A 20,367-nucleotide genomic window follows, 5' to 3' on the forward strand; every position below is an offset into this window, starting at 1 on the left:
CCAAAATGATCATATTTGAACTGGGGAACCCCCCAAAATGATCATATTTGAACTGGGGAACCCCCCAAAATGATCATATTTGAACTGGGGAACCCCCCAAAATTATCATATTTGAACTGGGGAACCCCCCAAAATGATCATATTTGAACTGGAGAACCCCCCAAAATGATCATCAATGAACTGGGGACCCCACAAGCTGAGCTTGTATGTACAGGTACAGTAGATCGGCTATTTTGAAAATGTTTGCCTCTTTTATATTCGACAATTTGGCCAAGGTCAACCAGTGTGCCCTGTTCACTCAGATCTCCAACGGCATTGCATTCTGCAGCATCAGCGGAACTCCCCAGGGTGACTCGCTAAACATTTCAGTGCCGAATAATGGATGTGGTATGAATTCACAGCTAAGGAGGCGATACTTGAGCACTTGCTCAAATTAATGTGCGCATTTGTCTATAGTACTTAATCATTCTGAAGCGAGGGACCTTTTTTTGCCCTCCCCTTTTGTCCGAGTCATGCGTCGCTCGTTAACCCTTACAACGTTTGCTGGCAGCAGCGCAACGGTAGACACCACGAGACAACCTCTACAAGTGTTTAGTCTCCAAGGCAAAGCTTGCTTTATTCTGTCAATATTGTCTAAATTCGACTCTCTCCCCAGAGCACGCAAGAACTCACTGGACTGAAATGTTTTTCCGCAGTCATTCCGCCTGTTCTCCAGGTTAGCCCCATGTGAGGGGACGGGAAATTATTTCTCTGAGAACGAACGCATACATCTCGCACGCCTTATGAGATTCTGGTGTGCAAACGATTTCCGAATCCATCTGTCATACCTGGTTAAGAGATGTGCAGGGGGAGAGTGTGTGTGTGTGTGTGTGTGTGAAAGACAAAGATAGGAAGAGAGATACCATACTTCGCTACCTCTTGAAGCACCTCTCAATAATTCATTAATTTCTATCCTCCCTTTCCTCTCTCTTCCTGTCTGTTCATCAGGGCCTTCTTGGAGCAGGTGGGTCGTCGGGGGAGAAGGTACGGAGCCGTTAAATTACAGCTTACGCTGCATTCCTTTTTGGTTCATCATATTTCTGGAAGCATGACATAGTACAGTTACAGTATAAATATACCAAGTGCATGTTCCTATACTTTGACATTTTGGAAACATTTGCATTGTGAATGTATCTGTGGTACAGTAGATGCAGTTAGACTAGCAAACTAACCTTCACCTGAGAAGCAGATAATACAAAGTGCACGCACCTACGCACGCACGCACGCACGCACGCACGCACGCACGCACGCACGCACGCACGCACGCGTATGTGTGTGTGTTTGTGTGTGTGTGTGTGTGTGTGATGAAGTATGTACTGTTTATATTGCATGATTAATATCTTTTGTGCGGCACATTGGGCCGATGCACCTCAAGGCACACCAACATGAACACACACACACCCACACACACCCACACACAGAGAGAGCACGGTATATGGGGACTAATTTGGCGTCTGTGTTTGTGTTTTGGCAGGGAGAGCGTGGATCGGATGGTTCCAAAGGCGAAAAGGTTAGCTTGGCTTTCTTTGTAAGACTCGAGGATCAACAACTTCTTGCACAGTGTACAATATCCCGGTGGCCTCATTCAGCACTTAATTAGTGTGTCTGTGTGTCTGACCCGCCGGCATTTTGTTGCACTTCATGTCGAAAAGCATTTGTGAATTTCTATGTACCATATTTATAAATGGGTTGGAATACCAAATACAGGTATGTGGGTTTTTGACAGATACTGTAGGGCAATCGAACGAGTGCCTGTTTAAAAGTCAATGTAGCATACTGTACTTGTACTTGTGTTGGCATTAAGCCTGACTTAGTCGTACAATGGTGGCCTGAGGAAAGTAGCCCATCAAGATGCTTAATTGTCGCAGTGCGACACATTTAGTTTATTATAGAGGGTATTTGCACGCATCAAGTGAGTTTAACGTCGTTTATTGCAATCAAATAAGACCTTCCTGTTGGATGTACTGAATGGGCCACTCAGTAGACGTTCCCGCATAACTTCTGGGTAGGATGATGATGTCACGTGCATACCCTCTGTTCGCTGTTTCCGGTGTGGGATCAGCGTTGCGCGAGCATGAGCATCACTCCTTTTCCTCTTTGATGCCGTTGCTATCTGAGAAGTGCATGAATGATTTGCAGTGATTTACGCTGTGATTCCAGTCTTGTGTGTTCACGTGCTCTACAGGGAGAGGCCTGTGCTGTGTGCCCCACCCTCGGAGAGCTCCCGGCCAACCCCATCAACAGTCCCATGCCTCAGAACCTCATCCTAAAAGGGGAGAAGGGGGAACCCAGCGTGGGACAAAAAGGTGAACTGGTGAGTGTCTTGTTGGAGAAGAAACGGATGAAGCCTGGCCAAGAGGTACGGATTATAAGTGGAGAGCATTCGGGTTTCATCTAAAACAGGAAAGAATGAAACGGCCCAGCAATATGTGATGCATTAGAAAAAAGCCTTTATTTATTTTCTTTGGAAATGCATTATGCCACACCTTTGTTTGCATATCAGTGTGTTTGCCTGTGGAGGGATGATAATGGTGTTGATATACAGATGATGGATGATGATGATGGATCTGGTTTGTTGTTTGTTGTTTTTTGCCAATATGCAGGGAGAGCTTGGACCGCAAGGATTAGCTGGAGCCAAAGGAGATAGAGTAAGTATTTTAACAAGTAAAGGGGACGTCTGTATTAGATTAAGCCATTAGCACCTGAGCAAAAAATAACACCTTTCATATATATATTGTGGCGACTGGTACACACACCCAGGAGACAGAAAGACGTTTGCCTATTCCAAGGCGTTTAATCCCAAAGACAGTTTAACAAACAGTGGCTTTAAATCATCACTTTCACGTACTGGCAACACAAGCAGGTAAGATAGACAGTTATGTTCAGTTCCTCTTTCTTGCCGGACGATGGTGCTCTAGAGTCGTTGTCGCTGGACCAAGTCTCTGGACTTCAACGGGCGTCTGAGAGCGTGATTAAACACAGTCGGTCTGCTGCCCGGTGGCAATCAAATAAACATGGGAAGTACGTTCCTACTCAGCTTGTGGACGAGCGCTCTCGCTCCGGTTCCTCCACCGTGTACTAGGGTCGTGGTAGCTATTCCTCCGTCCTTTTCCATCCCATGTATGTATTAGTATATGGATCCGATCCTCCTCTTCACCAGTCTGTCATAGTACAGTCTGTCATAGACGTGCTTAGCGCGTCTGTCATAAAAGCCTGTTAGGAGAGAGGACAAGAGGTAATCAATATTATGCTGTTCACTGTTCATGTTAGTCACATAGAATGTGCTCGTGAACGTGGTGCTCGACTCACCGCCCAACTCGCCCGATAGCGTGTTGTTTCACCCCTGGAGCCTTAATCTGAAGTGAGGCAGAGAGGTCTGTCTTTTGAACTGTGGCGCTCCTTTGACTGAAGGCAGGTGACGCGCATTCCAGCTGATCAAGGAGGTGACGCGGTACATACCTTCCCTCTAGTACCCGCCCTAGAGGTTGGTGCGTTCCTCTTCTCTCTCTCTGCCTCTGCTGGCCTCCAGGGGTGTGCCTACCTGTTGGGCGGCGTTCTGCCATCGAGACACCACATACCCCCCCCCTTAAGCTTCTGCCTGGTGGGGGTTCCCCTCCCCCGTCCTCGTCATACCGTCTAGACAGGGCGTCGGCGTGGGGGATGCTCCGCCCCGGCTTGTGTTCCACCTTGAACTTGTAATCTTGTAGTTCGAGGAACCAACGCGTCACGCGAGCGTTAGTGTCTTTGTTGGTAGACATCCATCTGAGGGGGGCGTGGTCGGTGTAGAGTGTGAAAACTCGTCCCCAAAGATAATATTTTAAATGATGTACTGCCCACTTTACAGCTAGACACTCTTTCTCTACGGTTGCGTAATTTTTCTCATGGGTTAGGAGCTTGCGGCTGATGAATGTAATCGGGTGCTCCTCCCCGTTAAAGTCTTGTGAGAGGACGGCCCCGAGCCCTGTCCCCGAGGCATCCGTGTGCAGGAGGAAGGGTTTTGTGAAGTCTGGCGCCTTCAAGACAGGCTCCGCACACAGGGCGGCTTTGAGCCGTTGAAATGCCTCCTCTGCCTCGGGCGTCCATTTCACATTGTGAGGGAGGCTTTTTCGTGTCAGCTCGTGGAGTGGCCCTGCAATAGTGGCAAAGTTATCAATAAATTTCTGATAATATGACATCAAACCAAGAAACGACTTCACCTGTTTCTTGTTGGTGGGCCGGGGCCAGTCACGTATCCTCTCCACTTTCTTGTGCTGTGGCCTAATATAGCCGCGGCCGATTGTGTGGCCGAGATAGTCAGTCTCGGTCAGTCCGATCTGGCACTTTTTCGCATTTGCGGTGAGCGCCGCTTTACGCAGGGCCGCCAGGACCGCCTCCAGATGTTCGAGGTGTTGGCACCAGGTCTCGCTGTGGATTATAATGTCGTCTAAGTAGGCGGCGCTATACTCCCGGTGGGGTCTCAGTACCCTGTCCATGAGTCGCTGGAAGGTGGCGGGGGCTCCATGGACACCAAAGGGGAGCACGGTGTATTGGAACAACCCGTCTGGCGTGGAGAAGGCGGTCTTCGCTTTGGCGCGGTCGGTGAGGCTCACTTGCCAGTATCCTTTGGTCAGATCTAGCGTTGAGACGAACCGGGCCGGGCCTAGCCGTTCCACCAACTCGTCGGCCCGCGGCATGGGATATGTGTCGAACAGGGAGACGTCATTTAGCTTCCTAAAGTCATTGCAGAACCGGAGCGACCCATCCGGTTTGGGCACTATGACGATAGGGCTAGACCACGGGCTATGGGACTCTTCGATCACTCCGAGCGTCAACATCTTCTTCACCTCGTCCCTAATCGCCAGCCGGCGGGCCTCTGGTATGCGATACGGTCGCTGTCGGATCACTTTCCCCGGCTCGGTGATGATGTCATGTCGAATCACATTCGTGCGGCCGGGGATCTCCGAGAACCGGTCTCGATAGCGAGCCAGGAGCTCCTTCACATCCTGGATCTGGTTGGGGGACAACTCCGTCCCGATCGGTACCTCCGCAACACTCTGAGGGGAGACAGTTGTTAGTAGGGCAGCGAGAGGCTCGGCTTCGGGCTGGTGCCACCTTTTTAGCAGGTTCACATGATAAATAACCTCGCCCTTGCGGCGTCCAGGTCGCCGCACCTTGTAGTTGACCGGGCCAGCCTTTTCTACAATTTCATATGGCCCCTGCCATTTGGCTAGAAATTTGCATTCCACGGTGGGGATCAGAACCAGTACTTTGTCACCCACCTGGAATTCTCTTGGCGTGGCTCGTCGATTATATACTCTGCTCTGCTCCTGTTGTGCTTTTTCCATATGCGCTCGGACGAGAGGCCATATCCTCCTGGCGCGCGCTTGCATCTGGTCCACATGATCTATCACGCTCCGGTGTGGCGAAGGCTGGCTCTCCCAGGCCTCCCGGGCCAGGTCCAACAGGCCGCGCGGCTGCCTCCCATATAGCAGCTCAAAGGGGGAGAAACCTGTAGAGGCCTGGGGGACTTCGCGGATAGCAAACATCACATATGGAATTAAACGGTCCCAATCCTTGCCGTCAACATCCGGCAGCTTTTTCAACATTTTTTTTAGTGTCTGGTTGAACCGCTCAACGAGCCCATCCGTTTCAGGATGATATACGGAGGTTTTAATTCTTTTTATATTTAGCCACTTGTATAGGAGCGTTATCACTTGGGCCATGAAGCAAGTGCCCTGGTCCGAAATCGCCGCATCTGGTATCCCCACCCGGCTAACCAGCATGAGGAGTTCGTGAGCTACTGCTTTAGCTGTTGCAGCGCGCAGTGGTATCGCCTCTGGATACCGGGTGGCATAATCTACAATTACGAGAATATATCGGTGTCCTCGATTAGTTTTGGGTAACGGCCCCACCACATCCATAGCGATGCGTGAGAAGGGCACATCAATGATCGGGAGCGGGATGAGTGGGTTGCGTTGGAACGGGCGGGGCGCAGCTAGCTGGCACTCCGGGCAGCTTCTACAGAAATCTTCTATCGCCTTCTTCGCCCCCGGCCAATAGAACCGTGCAATCACTCGCTCGTATGTTTTCTGTACCCCTAAGTGGGCTCCCAACTGGTGTGTGTGTGCCAGGAATAGGACGCGGCTCACATACTGCTTAGGCACCAGCAGCTGCTCTACAATCTCCCCACCACGGCTTTTGTTTCCCCGATACAACAGCCCTCGTTTTACACAAAAGTAAGGAGAGCTTAGCTCACTCACCCCCTCCTCGAGCCGACCATCGATGGCTGTCACTTGTCCCCGGGCGCCGCGCAGATTGGGATCCTCCCACTGGAGGGTGGCAAACTCGCCACGGGTCGCCGCCTCTCGGGGCTCGGCGTCCGGGAACTCAGCGAAGGGGTCCGGGCTCTCCGAGGCGGGGGGTCCGCGCAGTGCTTCTGGCTCCTCGGCGAGGCTGTCAGGCTGGCTTGCGCCAGAGGAGTGGCGAGGCGCTCGATCGCTATCTCGGGCCGAGCCACTGCTGGGGTTTCTCTCTCTCTCTCTCTCTCTGCCACGAAACGCCGGGTAGGCTGGCCGTGCCGCGGTGGTTGGGCGGCGGCGGCGGCGGCGGCTTCGAGGCTGACGGCGGGGCCGCGCTGCTTGCTGGCCGGGCTTCCAGTAGCGCTCGAAGAGAGCGCAGTCATAGCCGAGCAGGAGCGGTACCGGTAGGTCGGGGACCACGCCGGCGGCCACCACTGTGTCCCCGCGGGGCGTCTGGACTCGCACTGTGGCCGTAGGGTAGTGGCGGACGTCCCCATGGACACAGGTGACCGGGACGGTGCCAGATGAGAGGGGTCCTGCCAGGTCGGCGCGCACGAGCGTGACCGCGCTGCCCGAGTCCAATAAGGCCTGGGCATCTGTGCCGTCGATCTTCACTGGTATGGAGAACTGTTGGCCCGGTTCGCTCTGCGTGTGTAGAGCGGTACGGGGGGCCTCTGACGTCACGCTGGCCATGGACACGTCCCGGTCCCTCTCTGGACAGGCCCAAGCGATATGGTCTAGTTTTCCGCACACGTAACACTTGCGGGGTTTCTCTCCGCCCCGGGAGGACCGCTCAGAGCCTCCGTCTCGGCGCTCGTTCTGCGGTGGCGGCTGGCCTCGGTTCGAGCGCCGGTCCCGGCCCGAGCGGTTGGAACGCTCTTCAGTGGGCCGTTCTTCAGCGGCTGGTTTGCTGGGGGTCTCACCGCGGGTTGTCTTCATCAGGTCGCAGGTGACCTGCCAGTTGTCAATCAAATCGATCAGTCGGTCCACAGAGCGGGGGCTTACTTGGGAGGCGTACCTTCGGGCTTCGGGTGGCAGCGCACGGACGCACTTGTCCATGACCACCCTCTCCACGGGGGGTACGTCCCCGTCGCCGTGGAGCCAGCTGGTCGTGAGGCGCATCAGGGCCGTGACCTGGGCACGGGCGGGCTGGCTGGCGACGAAGGTCCAATTGTGAAATTTTTGGGCACGCGCCGGCAGGCTGTTCCCCTGGCTGGCGAGTATGGCGGCTTTTAGTCTCTGGTAGTCACGGGATTCGGCGATGGTGAGGTCGCTGCACACCTGTTGGGGTTCACCGGTCAGGTACCCGGACAGTATGGTACCCCAGTCCTGGACGGGCCATCTCTCTCGGGCGGCGATCCGCTCGAATAGCTCGAGATATGCCACGATGTTGTCGTGGGGTGTCAGCTTAGTGAGGACATCGCCTGGGGGTCGAGAGGCTAGAGGGTCCCGTCGGAGACTCCGTGCCATCTCCTGGACTGCCAACTGTAGCTCGGCCTGATTTTGGATCAGCGCGGCGATGGCGTTATTCTGCTCCATAATGCGTGGGTTTTATTCAGCGTGGACCAGTCTATGCCCGCATTCTCCACCAAATGTGGCGACTGGTACACACACCCAGGAGACAGAAAGACGTTTGCCTATTCCAAGGCGTTTAATCCCAAAGACAGTTTAACAAACAGTGGCTTTAAATCATCACTTTCACGTACTGGCAACACAAGCAGGTAAGATAGACAGTTATGTTCAGTTCCTCTTTCTTGCCGGACGATGGTGCTCTAGAGTCGTTGTCGCTGGACCAAGTCTCTGGACTTCAACGGGCGTCTGAGAGCGTGATTAAACACAGTCGGTCTGCTGCCCGGTGGCAATCAAATAAACATGGGAAGTACGTTCCTACTCAGCTTGTGGACGAGCGCTCTCGCTCCGGTTCCTCCACCGTGTACTAGGGTCGTGGTAGCTATTCCTCCGTCCTTTTCCATCCCATGTATGTATTAGTATATGGATCCGATCCTCCTCTTCACCAGTCTGTCATAGTACAGTCTGTCATAGACGTGCTTAGCGCGTCTGTCATAAAAGCCTGTTAGGAGAGAGGACAAGAGGTAATCAATATTATGCTGTTCACTGTTCATGTTAGTCACATAGAATGTGCTCGTGAACGTGGTGCTCGACTCACCGCCCAACTCGCCCGATAGCGTGTTGTTTCACCCCTGGAGCCTTAATCTGAAGTGAGGCAGAGAGGTCTGTCTTTTGAACTGTGGCGCTCCTTTGACTGAAGGCAGGTGACGCGCATTCCAGCTGATCAAGGAGGTGACGCGGTACATACCTTCCCTCTAGTACCCGCCCTAGAGGTTGGTGCGTTCCTCTTCTCTCTCTCTGCCTCTGCTGGCCTCCAGGGGTGTGCCTACCTGTTGGGCGGCGTTCTGCCATCGAGACACCACAATATATATATATATATATATATATATATATATATGCCGACCCCATCTATATATATATATATATATATATATATAGTTATGCATGGTTAAAGTGGTTAAAATAAAATAAATGGCTCAGATGCTGTCCTGGTTTCAATGGGCTAACGAGTGTTCAGGTGTGCGTACTGTAGCTCTCCCAGTGGGATGCTGTAAATGTGCTTTAAACGGGGAACGCCCATGAGGGACACCATCACAGTGGTAGACTAATGTTAGGCCCCTAAGAAGGCTCTGCTGCAGAGAGTCTGCCCAGTGGGTGGTCTTATTAGTAAAACGCTAAGGTAGCAGAACCATCGGGGGACATCTCTCTGTGGGGCGCACAGCGGCACATCGCTGTGGCATGAGCATTTACTGTTGAAGCTGCTATCCACCAACTGTTTTCTGTTAACAAAACATTATTGTGACCAATCTGTATGGTAGTTTATGTTAACGCATTGTCTGCGGCTGATACGTTTTTTCTATTGTCCGCGATCAATGTATCGTATATGTATGTTTTATATCGCTTCAAAGGGATCTGAAACGGCACCTTAAAAAACAACATTTAGCCCTGAGCCGGTTGGCAGGCAACACCTTGCTCACGCCCGCACGTACGGAACGTGCTTGCGCATGCGTAGACTACTGTTATAATTACGATCTTCTTTGGCCTTTCTCGAAAACTACGTCGCTGTCCGTTGTGCTGATCAGACATCCGAGGTTCAGATCGGATTTCAGATTTTTCAGGGCATCGCGATTGAAATATGAACAGTTCTGGAGAAAGATAGCTAGCATGAGCTACTGCTATTAGGCTTTTCTCCTCTCATTTGCCGAGACGGGAAAACGGAAGTGCTTGAGTAGTAATCTCCCCAATTCCGGCCCGCGCAAGCTAACTACCACTTGTGGCCACACGGCAGCAGTGTTAATATGATATAACTAACACAACTGTGTTTGTAGCTGGTGACCGTTCTTGCTCTTCCATCCCCAAACAGGCTTTCTGTATTAGCTCGGCAGAAATTGTGGCGCTCACGTCGACACCCCGGGATCACCCGTGTAGGGCCAGATGAAAGTTATGGATTGCAGCTTTAACTCGCATATATTCAAATAAACATATTTTTCGCCTTTTCCACGAAGAGTGCAGGTAGTCATGTAGCTGATGGCAATCTCTTTGAATGTGATCATTTTATATGGCATCTTGTAAAATGAAATGTGTGTGTGTGTATGGCAGGGAAAAAGTGGACCCAAGGGACCCATTGGCAAAGAAGGACTGAAGGGTGCCCAGGTGAGAGCCCATGAGTGTAATTACGGTGTCATTATCTGGTCCGTTGGGAGCTGCTTTCTGAGTGCTCATAGCGCTAATCAGCATTCAACATTGTATGTTTTGTTAGCTTTTTACAATGACGTGCCGAAGGGTCCCAGCATCTAGAACCGGGTTGGCTTATGATGTATCTGTGCCGCTACACACGCACGCACGCACATATACACACACACATCATGTGCATGTGTGTTTTCAGGGGGGAAAGCAGGGGGGCTAGTATAGACAACTACAGCATGGGTTTAAGTGGTCTCTGCAGCCTCAATGAAAAAGGTACAATGTTCCGTGCCATAGATGCATTTTCATGCCATTTCTCATTCCTTTTGTCATTTTATTTCAACCTGTTTCTGTTTGCTCACAGGGAGACCAAGGGCTGCCTGGTCTGGGCCACCCTGGCCTCAAGGGAGACAAGGTGGGTACGAGTTAGGCTGTATCCCCCTGCGTGTCTTTGAGCTTGTCCGTCCCTGCGTGCCAACCATGGTGACCCCTGTGTGCCCTTCCCCCAGGGTGAGTGCGGCATGTGCCAGCCCTCCGAGGTTGGCGGCGGTCCCTCCATTATGAAGTTGCCAGAGGGAGCTGGCAAGCCCGGCGAACCAGGCACCCCAGGGCCTCCCGGCCCTCCGGGGCTCGGAGTCGATGGCCGACAGGTGAGGTCATTCTGTCCGTTGCTATCGTTGGGAACGTGTCCCGCAGTGCAATCCATTGTGAACGTATACAGTAGATCGGCTGTTGTTGCTACTCTTACGACCAAAAACAAAAACAGAAAGACGGAAAAAAGATTAATGTGCAGATGGAGAAACAAGGTTTCTGCCCAACAAGCGACGATATCATACTTTGGACTGATGCAGTTTACTGTTAATCATTCTGAAATCATAAAATAAATAAATATGATTTCTTGGAAGTTGGACATTCATCATAGCATTGAGCTAATCCCGCAGAGAGAGCAGGCCTTTATCATATGCAGCCTTGCACAAGGTTGGCTAAGGAGGGTAACAATGAATGTTGGGGTGATCATTCTTTAGATTACCACCCCATAGCAGCATTTATTCACACTATTAGAAAATAGCATTTTGATCAACACTTTCATTTAATAGATTACCATTACTGTTAATGAGGAACTGCCCTGGTGAAGGAAACGTTACCGTGCCATAGGGCTTATCTAACGATGTGGGGAGAGACTGAGTTGGCTCTCAAATTCGATACAGAAGGCGTGTTGCTGGCGCGCATCCCACATTGTTGGTACAAAGCTATACTGTGAACAGTTTTTTTTTTAAATCTCATTATCAATCCCCTCGACCATGGCAAATACAGGCTGGTGTATATTCTACAATATGCTGATCCAACATGCTCTGTAGTGTACAGTCATACCAATTAGCTTGTTTGGAAAACGACTTCAACCCTTACTGAACTTACCCAAAGAGCAAAGCAAGTAATGCATACGATATTATGCAATTATGGTCATACAGGGATTTCCCTGTTAACTACAGAATTATATCAGCAAGTCTAATCAATCCCTTTGGCTTAGTTCATGTCTGCATCAGTCCCCCCGTGGCGTGTGTCCTTGCTTTTGTGTCAACACGATGGATTTCCCCCGGAAGGTATCTGCGAATGCATAGAACTTGAAGATTATCTCATGTTTGTGTATTCCATGTTCATATTTTCATTGCCAAAAATGTAAACAATTTTCATTGTTTACATATGCAGGGCCCTCCAGGTCTTCAGGGTGTTCTGGGAGCGAAAGTAAGTTCCTTCTTAACAACATAAAAAAAAAGAAATGCTGCATTCTCACACCGAGGCCATGCGATACTCTTTGCTACCTTCACTCCACCAGGCCCACTTCACCACTTTTCAACCTATCTTCATTTTGGTCCTCACTAATGAGAAAATACCACAATTTTTCTCTACTCGGTCTGTGTCTTATGAGGGAAGTGGGCAGTTCAGAAACCCACCAGTTGCCGTACTTCATCTTTAAGCATTTTTTTTAAAACAAGATTTGTATTAATATTATGATTTTTGAGTGGTGCAACCACTCCAAGGAACAGCAATGTCCATGTCCGCCTATGTGTCCGTGTGTCATTAATGAGCACGAGTATGACTAGTACCAGTAGGGGCGCTGTTGTGCACTGTTGTGCCAGAAACGGAGAGAGTGCTGCACTGTTGCCTACTAATGAGAGAGAGAGGGGGAGGGGGGGGATTTTATTATCGTGAGAAGGATGGCTTCCATTTTCACAACTTTTCAGGAGTAGAAAGCCTGCAGTTTCTATTAGCTTGGTCACTGGTGGACGGGTTTCTAAACTGCCCACAGCCCTCCTATGAGACACAGACCGAGTAGGAAAGACTTGTGGTTGTATCATGATCATTCGTGATGATATGAAGATGGGTTGAAAAGTGGTCCTTAAAGAGTTTTAAGGTCCTTAAGAAAGCCTGGCTCAGGGAGTAGGACGCCCCTGCCTTGCAGAGTCCCTAGGCACTTTGGACTTATCATCATGTCCTGTGTTTTCGAAATCATGATTTAAAAAATAAAATAAAAATAAATCCCTGAAATGCTGGTGTCCTAGCAGCAACAGTAGTGAGAATGGAACACAGGAGAGGGAAGAGTAAGATTCAAGAAGCAAACCAAGATGGATAAGAATAAAGATACCGGCACTGGATCTCTGAATGCTTTATTCTTTTTCTTTCTGGTTCCTACTGTAACTACACTGTAAAAAGGTGCACTCGATCACCAATGACATACGCACGTGGACATAAGGGTCTAGTAAGAATTAACATACAGTAAATGAATTAATTTACAGTATGTGCAGTCCAGTACCACCAACAGTGGTTTGTATCTGGTTTGTATTCTATAACCATCCAACATGAATTAAAATGAACCCAATGTCTACAGAGACATTTTTACTGTTTACTGTTTTAAATCCCCATCGGCCGTCAGGGACACTTGGACAGCCTTAAATAATCAGATGGACGGAGAATATCTGCGTGAAAATCCTTCTGCATCAGATGAAGTCACGTCAGGCGAGAGCAGACACTCCACCGTAACGTAACGTAACGTAACGTAACGTAACGTAGGCAGCAACTGTGTGCTGTTTGAGAGAAGCACAGAACGCCTCATTGAACCTAAAGACTTTCGGAAAAAAACGAATCTTTTTTCTATGTAAGAGAAAAGTGTCCTCAAAGGAGTCACGCTACCTTAAACAACCTTCAAACTCCTTTGACTTAACTTGCCCGACAATACTTTAGTTACAGCAGGGAAGTAGCAGGAATCTATCAGATAAAAGCAAGAGTGGAGAAAAGGGGAATTGGTGTGTGTGTGTGTGTGTGTGTGTGTGTGTGTGTGTGTGTGTTTGTGCACCACACTGAGGTGAACGTCGGGGCATATCATAATCATGTTTCACCGTTGCCAGGGAGACCAGGGAGAGCAAGGAGACAACGGATTGGACGGAGCAGTAGGAGCCCCGGGACTGCACGGAGAGTCTGGGCGAGATGGAGTAATGGGTTTAAAGGGAGAGAAGGTAAGCGATGACGCTTGAAAACTGTCGGCTCAGAGCAGTTTATTGTCTCCGCCAGGCCAGGCGGACCAGAGGCCGGGAGGGAGACTATTTCCGGGTTCTTTTCCGTCGGTGTGTCACACTGAGCAGCTAATCTCTGATGATGATGATGATTAGTAGCAGTTGCGACTGAAGGTCGCAGTTAAAGAACAACTTTAGTTTTTTTCAACCAAGGTTCATGTTTTAGGTTGTTATGAGAGCTTTCTTTCGTTTTAGGGATTTTAGCTGTTTTTGACAGGGGAGCGGGAAATATGCATTTCTTTACTAAATGTTATAGCGATTACTTTTTAAATTCTTTACTATAGTCCTACTAGACGCCAAGAAATCTGGCCACAAAAGATCACAGGATCTATACTGAATGTGAAGGTAGCCTACTGGGGGAAGCACTGTGTGTCATAGTCTCAATTTGCCAGTTTGACACATTCAATATATCCTGTGATCTTTTGTGGCCAAATGTAATTTCATGGGGTCTAGTAGGACTATAGTAAATAAATAAAAAAGTAATCGCTATAACATTTTGTAAAGAAATACATATTTAGCCCCGTGCTCGAATGCCCCCGCCCCCCTATAAAAAACATCCCTAAAACGAAAGAAAGCAGCAAATGAAAAAAAGATTACACTCATACTTTCTCTCATAACAACCGAAAAAAACTAAAGTTGTCCTTTAACTATGAACTATACACAACTTCCCCATACATGGGGAAAGCCCCCATATATCTTGCCCAGGTCTCGCGACATCACTATGATATCATCATCAAAATCCCCGTACATGGGCCCGGACGGTTAGCTCAACCATCCGGGCACCTAGGCTGCTGAGCCAGCCTGACGGTGTGCCGCGGGCTCGACTCCCGATCCCGACGGCCGTTGCCCCGTGCGTGTCTTCCCCCCATCTCTCTATCCCCATTTCCTGTCAGTCTAATACCTATCAGTAAAGATAAAAAATCCTCGTGACATCACTGACATTATCAGGGATGATAGTAAATCAGGGATCATATCATAATAAATGCGACTTGCTGTCGCAATAAAGCCCATATATGGAGATCCCTGATGTCATAAATATTAGTATATGGATATATGTCAGAACCTGTTCTGACATATATCGGCAGCCGGCGAAATCTAGAGTTCTCAACAGGCCCGAAAATTAAGGCCCGGCCCTACCTCTGCCCTCATCAAACCCTGTACACTCAAGACGCTGCCACCATTAGATCTCCATATATGTAGCTGACCTGTTCTGACATTCTATATGTTCATCTGACCTCATCAAACCCTGTACACTCAAGACACGCTCCATATATGGCCAGTGCATGTCTTACTGGTAGTAGCAGCAGCACCACCATCACCTTTGTTTTGTATAGAATAGAATAGATAGTGTAGAGAGACAGCATTTCAAGGTCAGAGAGGCGGCTGACATGATACCCTGCACGTCTCAACCCTGAATCGACATTGTGATTATGGTCGCCGCCTTACCTGGACAATTACCAATTTGCCCCATTATTGATTCTGCTAGAAAGGCCTAAACTAGAAGCACCTTTATGTAAGGCTTTGCTCCTGAAACTGACAGGCATGTTAGCTCTACAGTGTATTCTGTTTGCACTGCAACTAGATTGCATTGGTGGAATCACAAATACTTGTGATTAGATTACTAAGACGAATAGATGCATCACTTTTTGAAACATCTAAAACAATATTGGGTTTTTTTAGCAGTTTTTGTATTTTGTACTTTTTTATTGCACTGCTGCTCGCCTTGTGAACTTGTATTCTTTTGTATTGGTTTTATTCAACGTTTAATCTATGTTAGATTAACAGCTAGCCTTCTGTCTTCTTCCTTTCGTCACACAGAAATGTGTTTCCTTTATACGTATCGTATTTTTTGCTAATAAACTAAACTAAACTAAGAAGAAGAAGTAGGTCAGCTTATTGTCGGTATCAGCCAGTAACAGTCTGTCCCCGTTACAATGCACTAGAGTGACTAGACCCCTGGGAGATGGAGTCTGTCCCTGTTACAATGCACTAGACCCCTGGGAGATGGAGTCTGTCCCTGTTACAATGTGCTAGACCCCTGGGAGATGGAGTCTGTCCCTGTTACAATGCGCTAGACCCCTGGGAGATGGAGTCTGTCCCTGTTACAATGTGCTCGACCCCTGGGAGATGAAGTCTGTCCCTGTTACAATGCGCTAGACCCCTGGGAGATGGATTGCTGTGGTGGAGCTCCACACCTATCAGCTCCCAGTACTTCCCGCACCCAAGCCTCATACGCTGAGTTGGTGGTGCCCGGGAACCCATGAACTTGTGCTCCAAAGGCGAGAGCTCTACTGACAAAGCTACCCGGACAAACCAAACTACTATGTAATACTTGTGACAGGTCTAGTTTATTGAGCACATTCCATTTCCAGAAGAATAGGCAGTGGAATGAATACATGAAGATGGACGGGTTGTAGCAGTGTCTCTCTGCTGACGTTGTGCCGCTGTCTGTGTGCTGATAGGGCGATGCCTGTACCAGCTGTCCCTCTGTGGGCACACTTGCAGGGGTTGACGGAGTCTCCGTACCAGGACCCAAAGGAGAGAGGGGAGAGCCCGGCCCCACTGGGCAAGGAAAGGCTGGCAAACATGTAAGCAAAACAGAAATAAAAATCACACCCGTGTGAAGTGAGGGGCGCTCTTATCATTGTACATCATCATGACGTAAAATAGACGCTATGGGCTCTATTTTCGTCGATGCTAAACCCCTTATCCCTAAACTACTTTGCCTTTTTATTACTATTTTGAAAAACATTTGAATAGTTAAACTAGCTGATCTACATTGACGCGAGCCTGTAGATTGGCTATTTTAACTATTCAAAAATGTTTTTTCAAAATAGTAAAATAAAAAAGGTAAAGTAGTTAAAGGATAAGGGGTTTAGCATGGACGAAAAAAGAGCCCTTTGCTCAGACACTATGACGTAAAATTCTCCTTTCATTGTCAATGGAAATGTAATGTGTAGGACCAGGTTTGTGGACAGACACCAAAAGCTGGATATAGGAGGGGCTAGCTCCCCTCAAATTATATTTTGACCACCACATTAAAAAAAGGTTCTGATAGCCATTTCTTGATTCTTTCCTTTCTAGGGAAAACCAGGCTTGCCTGGCGCACAGGGCTCCCCAGGGCCCAAAGGAAGCCAGGTACTGAAGCCTATTACTTATTTTCTTAATGGGGTTCAATCAAGTGTGGCTGTGATCCCTCCCTGAATCATCTTTTTCATTCTATTCTATGTTGTCCTGCCCCCTATAGGGCGATCCTGGAGTTGCCGGGGTTGGCCTAGCAGGACCCCAGGTGAGGCACATCTTCTTGGTTAAATGCCATCACCTTTCACAGTTTTCTTTTCAAAAAGGTATCTTTGAAAAACTAAAAAGGTCCCGCACACTGTCAGACTTGCCAAAATGTTGCTCTTTATTAGGTCAACGTTTCGGTCGCTTCAGGACAGACAATAGTCTGAGTCCCCTAGTTCTTCAACAGATGTTAGGATTATAAGGCTGTAAATCTTCACACCAAACCCTAATCCCTTTTGGCTTATCTTTAAAACCCTCTCTTCATTCCTCTGTTGTCTTGGATTGTACCGCTGACCGTGGAGCATCTGGGAGACCATGGCGTTCTGCCATCAAGGCCCATTATTTATTCAGCATTTCAGCCACAGACCACCGTTTGATGAGATTTAGTCTCTCAGACCCAAAACTAAAGGATTTTGTTATCGTTTTTGTCCACGATTCCATGCTGTATATTGATGTTGATAACAGGCAAACAATCAACATACAATATATTATTTATATATTTACATTCTCTAATTACATTGTCATTTGTAAATGAAGTAATCCAGATGTTGCAAACGAGAATTTAACTCTTGAGAGCGTAACATGAACCCAAATGAACCCGTAACGTAAGGGTCCATTTGGTTTCATCCATCCATCCATCCATCCATCCATTCATTCATTCATCCATTACGCTCTCAAGAGTTAAATCTATAAGGATCAATTTGGTTACCAACTCTATCATTTAGCTGGGGACCACCTGGAACCCCCTGAAGGACCACTGGTGGTCACCGGTTGAAAACCAGTGGTGTAGAAGGAGCAGTCTGTCAAGGCACTGCCTCTCTCACAGTCATAAACCGTGTAGTAGATCTCCTCTGCCAGAACACTTGTCTTGTTTTGCTCTTTCTATTTTTTAGGTCTATTCTTGTTTTGTTATAATCCTCACCTGTAGTTTTCATGTCTTCTTGTGCACTTGTCATCCCTTTAACAGGGTGTGGAGGGACCAAGAGGGCTGCCGGGACTTGCAGTAAGTTTTGTCTGATTTGTACGTGGTTGCGCAACGTGTCTCACACTGACATCTACAAGTTCACAATGTGATGCACTGCTTGTAGATCAGCTAATTGGGTATGGGACAACAGCACGCCTCTTAAGTCTAAATTAGGCATTATGTCTCTTATTATTTCAACGCTTTTCATGGCTGCGTATTTACTATTTTTACATCATTGATAGGCTTTGTATCATATTATGAGATATATTTTTTTTTATTTTTTGCCAAATTATGTCCACAATACTATTAGAGGCCGTCTTGTTGGTTCAATCTGTTGTGGTTTGTTTCCAGGCACCTCAGGGAGATGGTGGGCTAACTGGACCTGTTGGCCCCACTGGCATAACGGTACGCTGCCTTCAATTCAGCTTTTATTTTCCTGACTTCATGATTCTACAGTGCATACAAAATATATATTGTTTGTTTTCATTGGTACTCATTATCCCTGACCATAGGGCCCCCAAGGAGACATCGGGCCTCCCGGGCCTCAAGGGCCAGTGGGTAACGGAGTGCAGGGACCCCCGGTAAGTAATGTAATGCTGAGGACGAGGTATGACTGACTTAAGTCTGTCATATGGCAGTCGCTCTGGAGGTAGCGCGGCCGCTTGGGAACCGGAAGGTTCCAATTTTGACCCCAGGCTCCCCCAGAGATACTGTCCTTGAGCAAGACACAGGACTCCTAATTGCTCCCAATGAGCAGGTTTGTGTGTGTGTGTGTGTGTGTGTGTGTGTGTGTGGTGCTATATACAGTTGTGATCAAAAGTTTACATACGTTTGTAAAGGACATACTGTCATGATAGTCCTGCCTTTCCAATAATTTGTTCAACTCTTATTCTTCTGTGATGGGTTGATTGGAGCAAATACTTCTTAGGTCGCATTCTCACCAGAGAGCTTTGCTGCGATTAAAACGAATCCTGCTGCGCATTTTCAGAAAGTGCGCTTCGTTTGGCAGGTGTGAAGGCTCTTTCGAATCCTAATGCGCAGCAAAGAACCGCATTTTACTCCGAGCAAAAACGGGGGTTTCGCTTCGCTTCCAATCGCGCTTGACTACGATTCGGTGCAGGTGTGAATGCAATCCGCAGCAAATAAAGGAAATGAAGCAAACAATGTGGCGGGTGAGGAGCTGAACACAGTTGGAGACGGAGAAGGCATTATTTTACGCAGCGCAAAGATGTCCCGTTACCGTGGATAGACGTGGTCGAATGAGGAGAGTGGAGACTGAAGCCCTGATCGAAATGAGGACGAGTAGCCTACATTAATCAATTGCTTAAGAAAACACAAACACTGCGTGCCGTAAACATGGAGTGCTGTCACTGTGTGGGGACTAGTGGGGAGTAGGAACATTCATCTCGATAAACTTGTAAACATTTTGCGCTGCTGTCTGTTATATCAGTGCGCTCAGCGCTGTGCCTCCATGCCCAAAAGAACAGTGCGTGGCTGCGTGCTTATAGTGAGAGAGAGAGGGGGGCAGTCCCAGACGGCACGACACATGCACGTTATGAGTATAATTTTATCACCATAGATTTATCATTTCACTGTGTAGGCTATGAATGGAACACATTGATAAAGGTCCCCCCTGCTGCGTTTCCAATTGCTGCGGATCATGACAGTGTGAAGGCAAACCGTAGCCAATTAAATATGCAAGAACCCCATTTCTCCGCCCATACGCATTCGAGTCTACCGAAGTATTAGGTGAGAATGCGACCTTAGTCATACAAAAAAATCTTGAATTTATTTGTATTTTTATGAATGTTTAAGGGTTTTCTGAAAATGTGACCAAATCCGCTGGTTCATAAATATACATACAGCATACATATTATGTCCCATATGGTAATGTAGAAAGTTGTGTCAATCAAATTAGCTTTGTGGCATGGCCTCTTAACTTAAACTGAGTGATTATGATTGACTACTTCTGGTCTGTTCACTTCTCTGAGCCTTATTTAGGGCTCGTTTGGCCACAACCCACAAACAATAAAATGGGAAAGTCAAAGGAGCTCAGCATGGATCTGAAAAAGCGAATAATAGACTTAAACAAGTCAGGAAAGTAATTTCTAGTCAGCTACAGGTCCCAAGATCAACTGTGCAAAAAATTGTTTAATACTTTGTATGCTAGAGTTTAAAGTGAGCTCAGGCCTGGTGGTGCTAAGCGATTAACATTGGACTTTTGAACTTTTTAGGGGCCCACAGCAAGGGGCCTCTTATAGCGAGATAAATCAAAAGAAAGCCTAACTTGTCCACTTCAATTTTAAACAAAAATCATGATTTTACCATCTTCCATTCTGGAGATATTGACCTTTTTCTAACACCTGCTTTTGCCTGCACTCTGCTCGCTTGAAAAAACAGCAGAGATATGGAAGGTTGAAGTTGACAGACATTGACAGACAGATATAAAAATGAACACAAATAATATCATATACATACT

General features: G+C 48.0%; 1 protein-coding gene across 8 annotated transcripts in view; it reads left to right on the forward strand.

The window, feature by feature from the left end:
* col16a1 (collagen, type XVI, alpha 1) overlaps positions 1–20,367 on the forward strand; it is a 127,957-nt gene that overhangs the window by 57,704 nt on the left and 49,886 nt on the right. For all 8 annotated transcript variants that reach the window (XM_080788185.1, XM_080788186.1, XM_080788187.1 and 5 more), the window contains 15 exons: positions 988–1,023; positions 1,514–1,549; positions 2,225–2,353; positions 2,643–2,687; positions 9,987–10,040; positions 10,435–10,485; positions 10,580–10,720; positions 11,778–11,813; positions 13,475–13,582; positions 16,102–16,227; positions 16,724–16,777; positions 16,887–16,928; positions 17,892–17,927; positions 18,240–18,293; positions 18,401–18,469. In XM_080788185.1, coding sequence (XP_080644311.1) covers positions 988–1,023; positions 1,514–1,549; positions 2,225–2,353; positions 2,643–2,687; positions 9,987–10,040; positions 10,435–10,485; positions 10,580–10,720; positions 11,778–11,813; positions 13,475–13,582; positions 16,102–16,227; positions 16,724–16,777; positions 16,887–16,928; positions 17,892–17,927; positions 18,240–18,293; positions 18,401–18,469 — 1,017 coding nt within the window. The remainder of the gene's footprint in view (positions 1–987; positions 1,024–1,513; positions 1,550–2,224; positions 2,354–2,642; positions 2,688–9,986; positions 10,041–10,434; positions 10,486–10,579; positions 10,721–11,777; positions 11,814–13,474; positions 13,583–16,101; positions 16,228–16,723; positions 16,778–16,886; positions 16,929–17,891; positions 17,928–18,239; positions 18,294–18,400; positions 18,470–20,367) is intronic.

Source organism: Protomyctophum bolini, assembly GCF_963924005.1.
Source record: "Protomyctophum bolini genome assembly, chromosome: 17".
NCBI lineage: Eukaryota > Metazoa > Chordata > Actinopteri > Myctophiformes > Myctophidae > Protomyctophum > Protomyctophum bolini.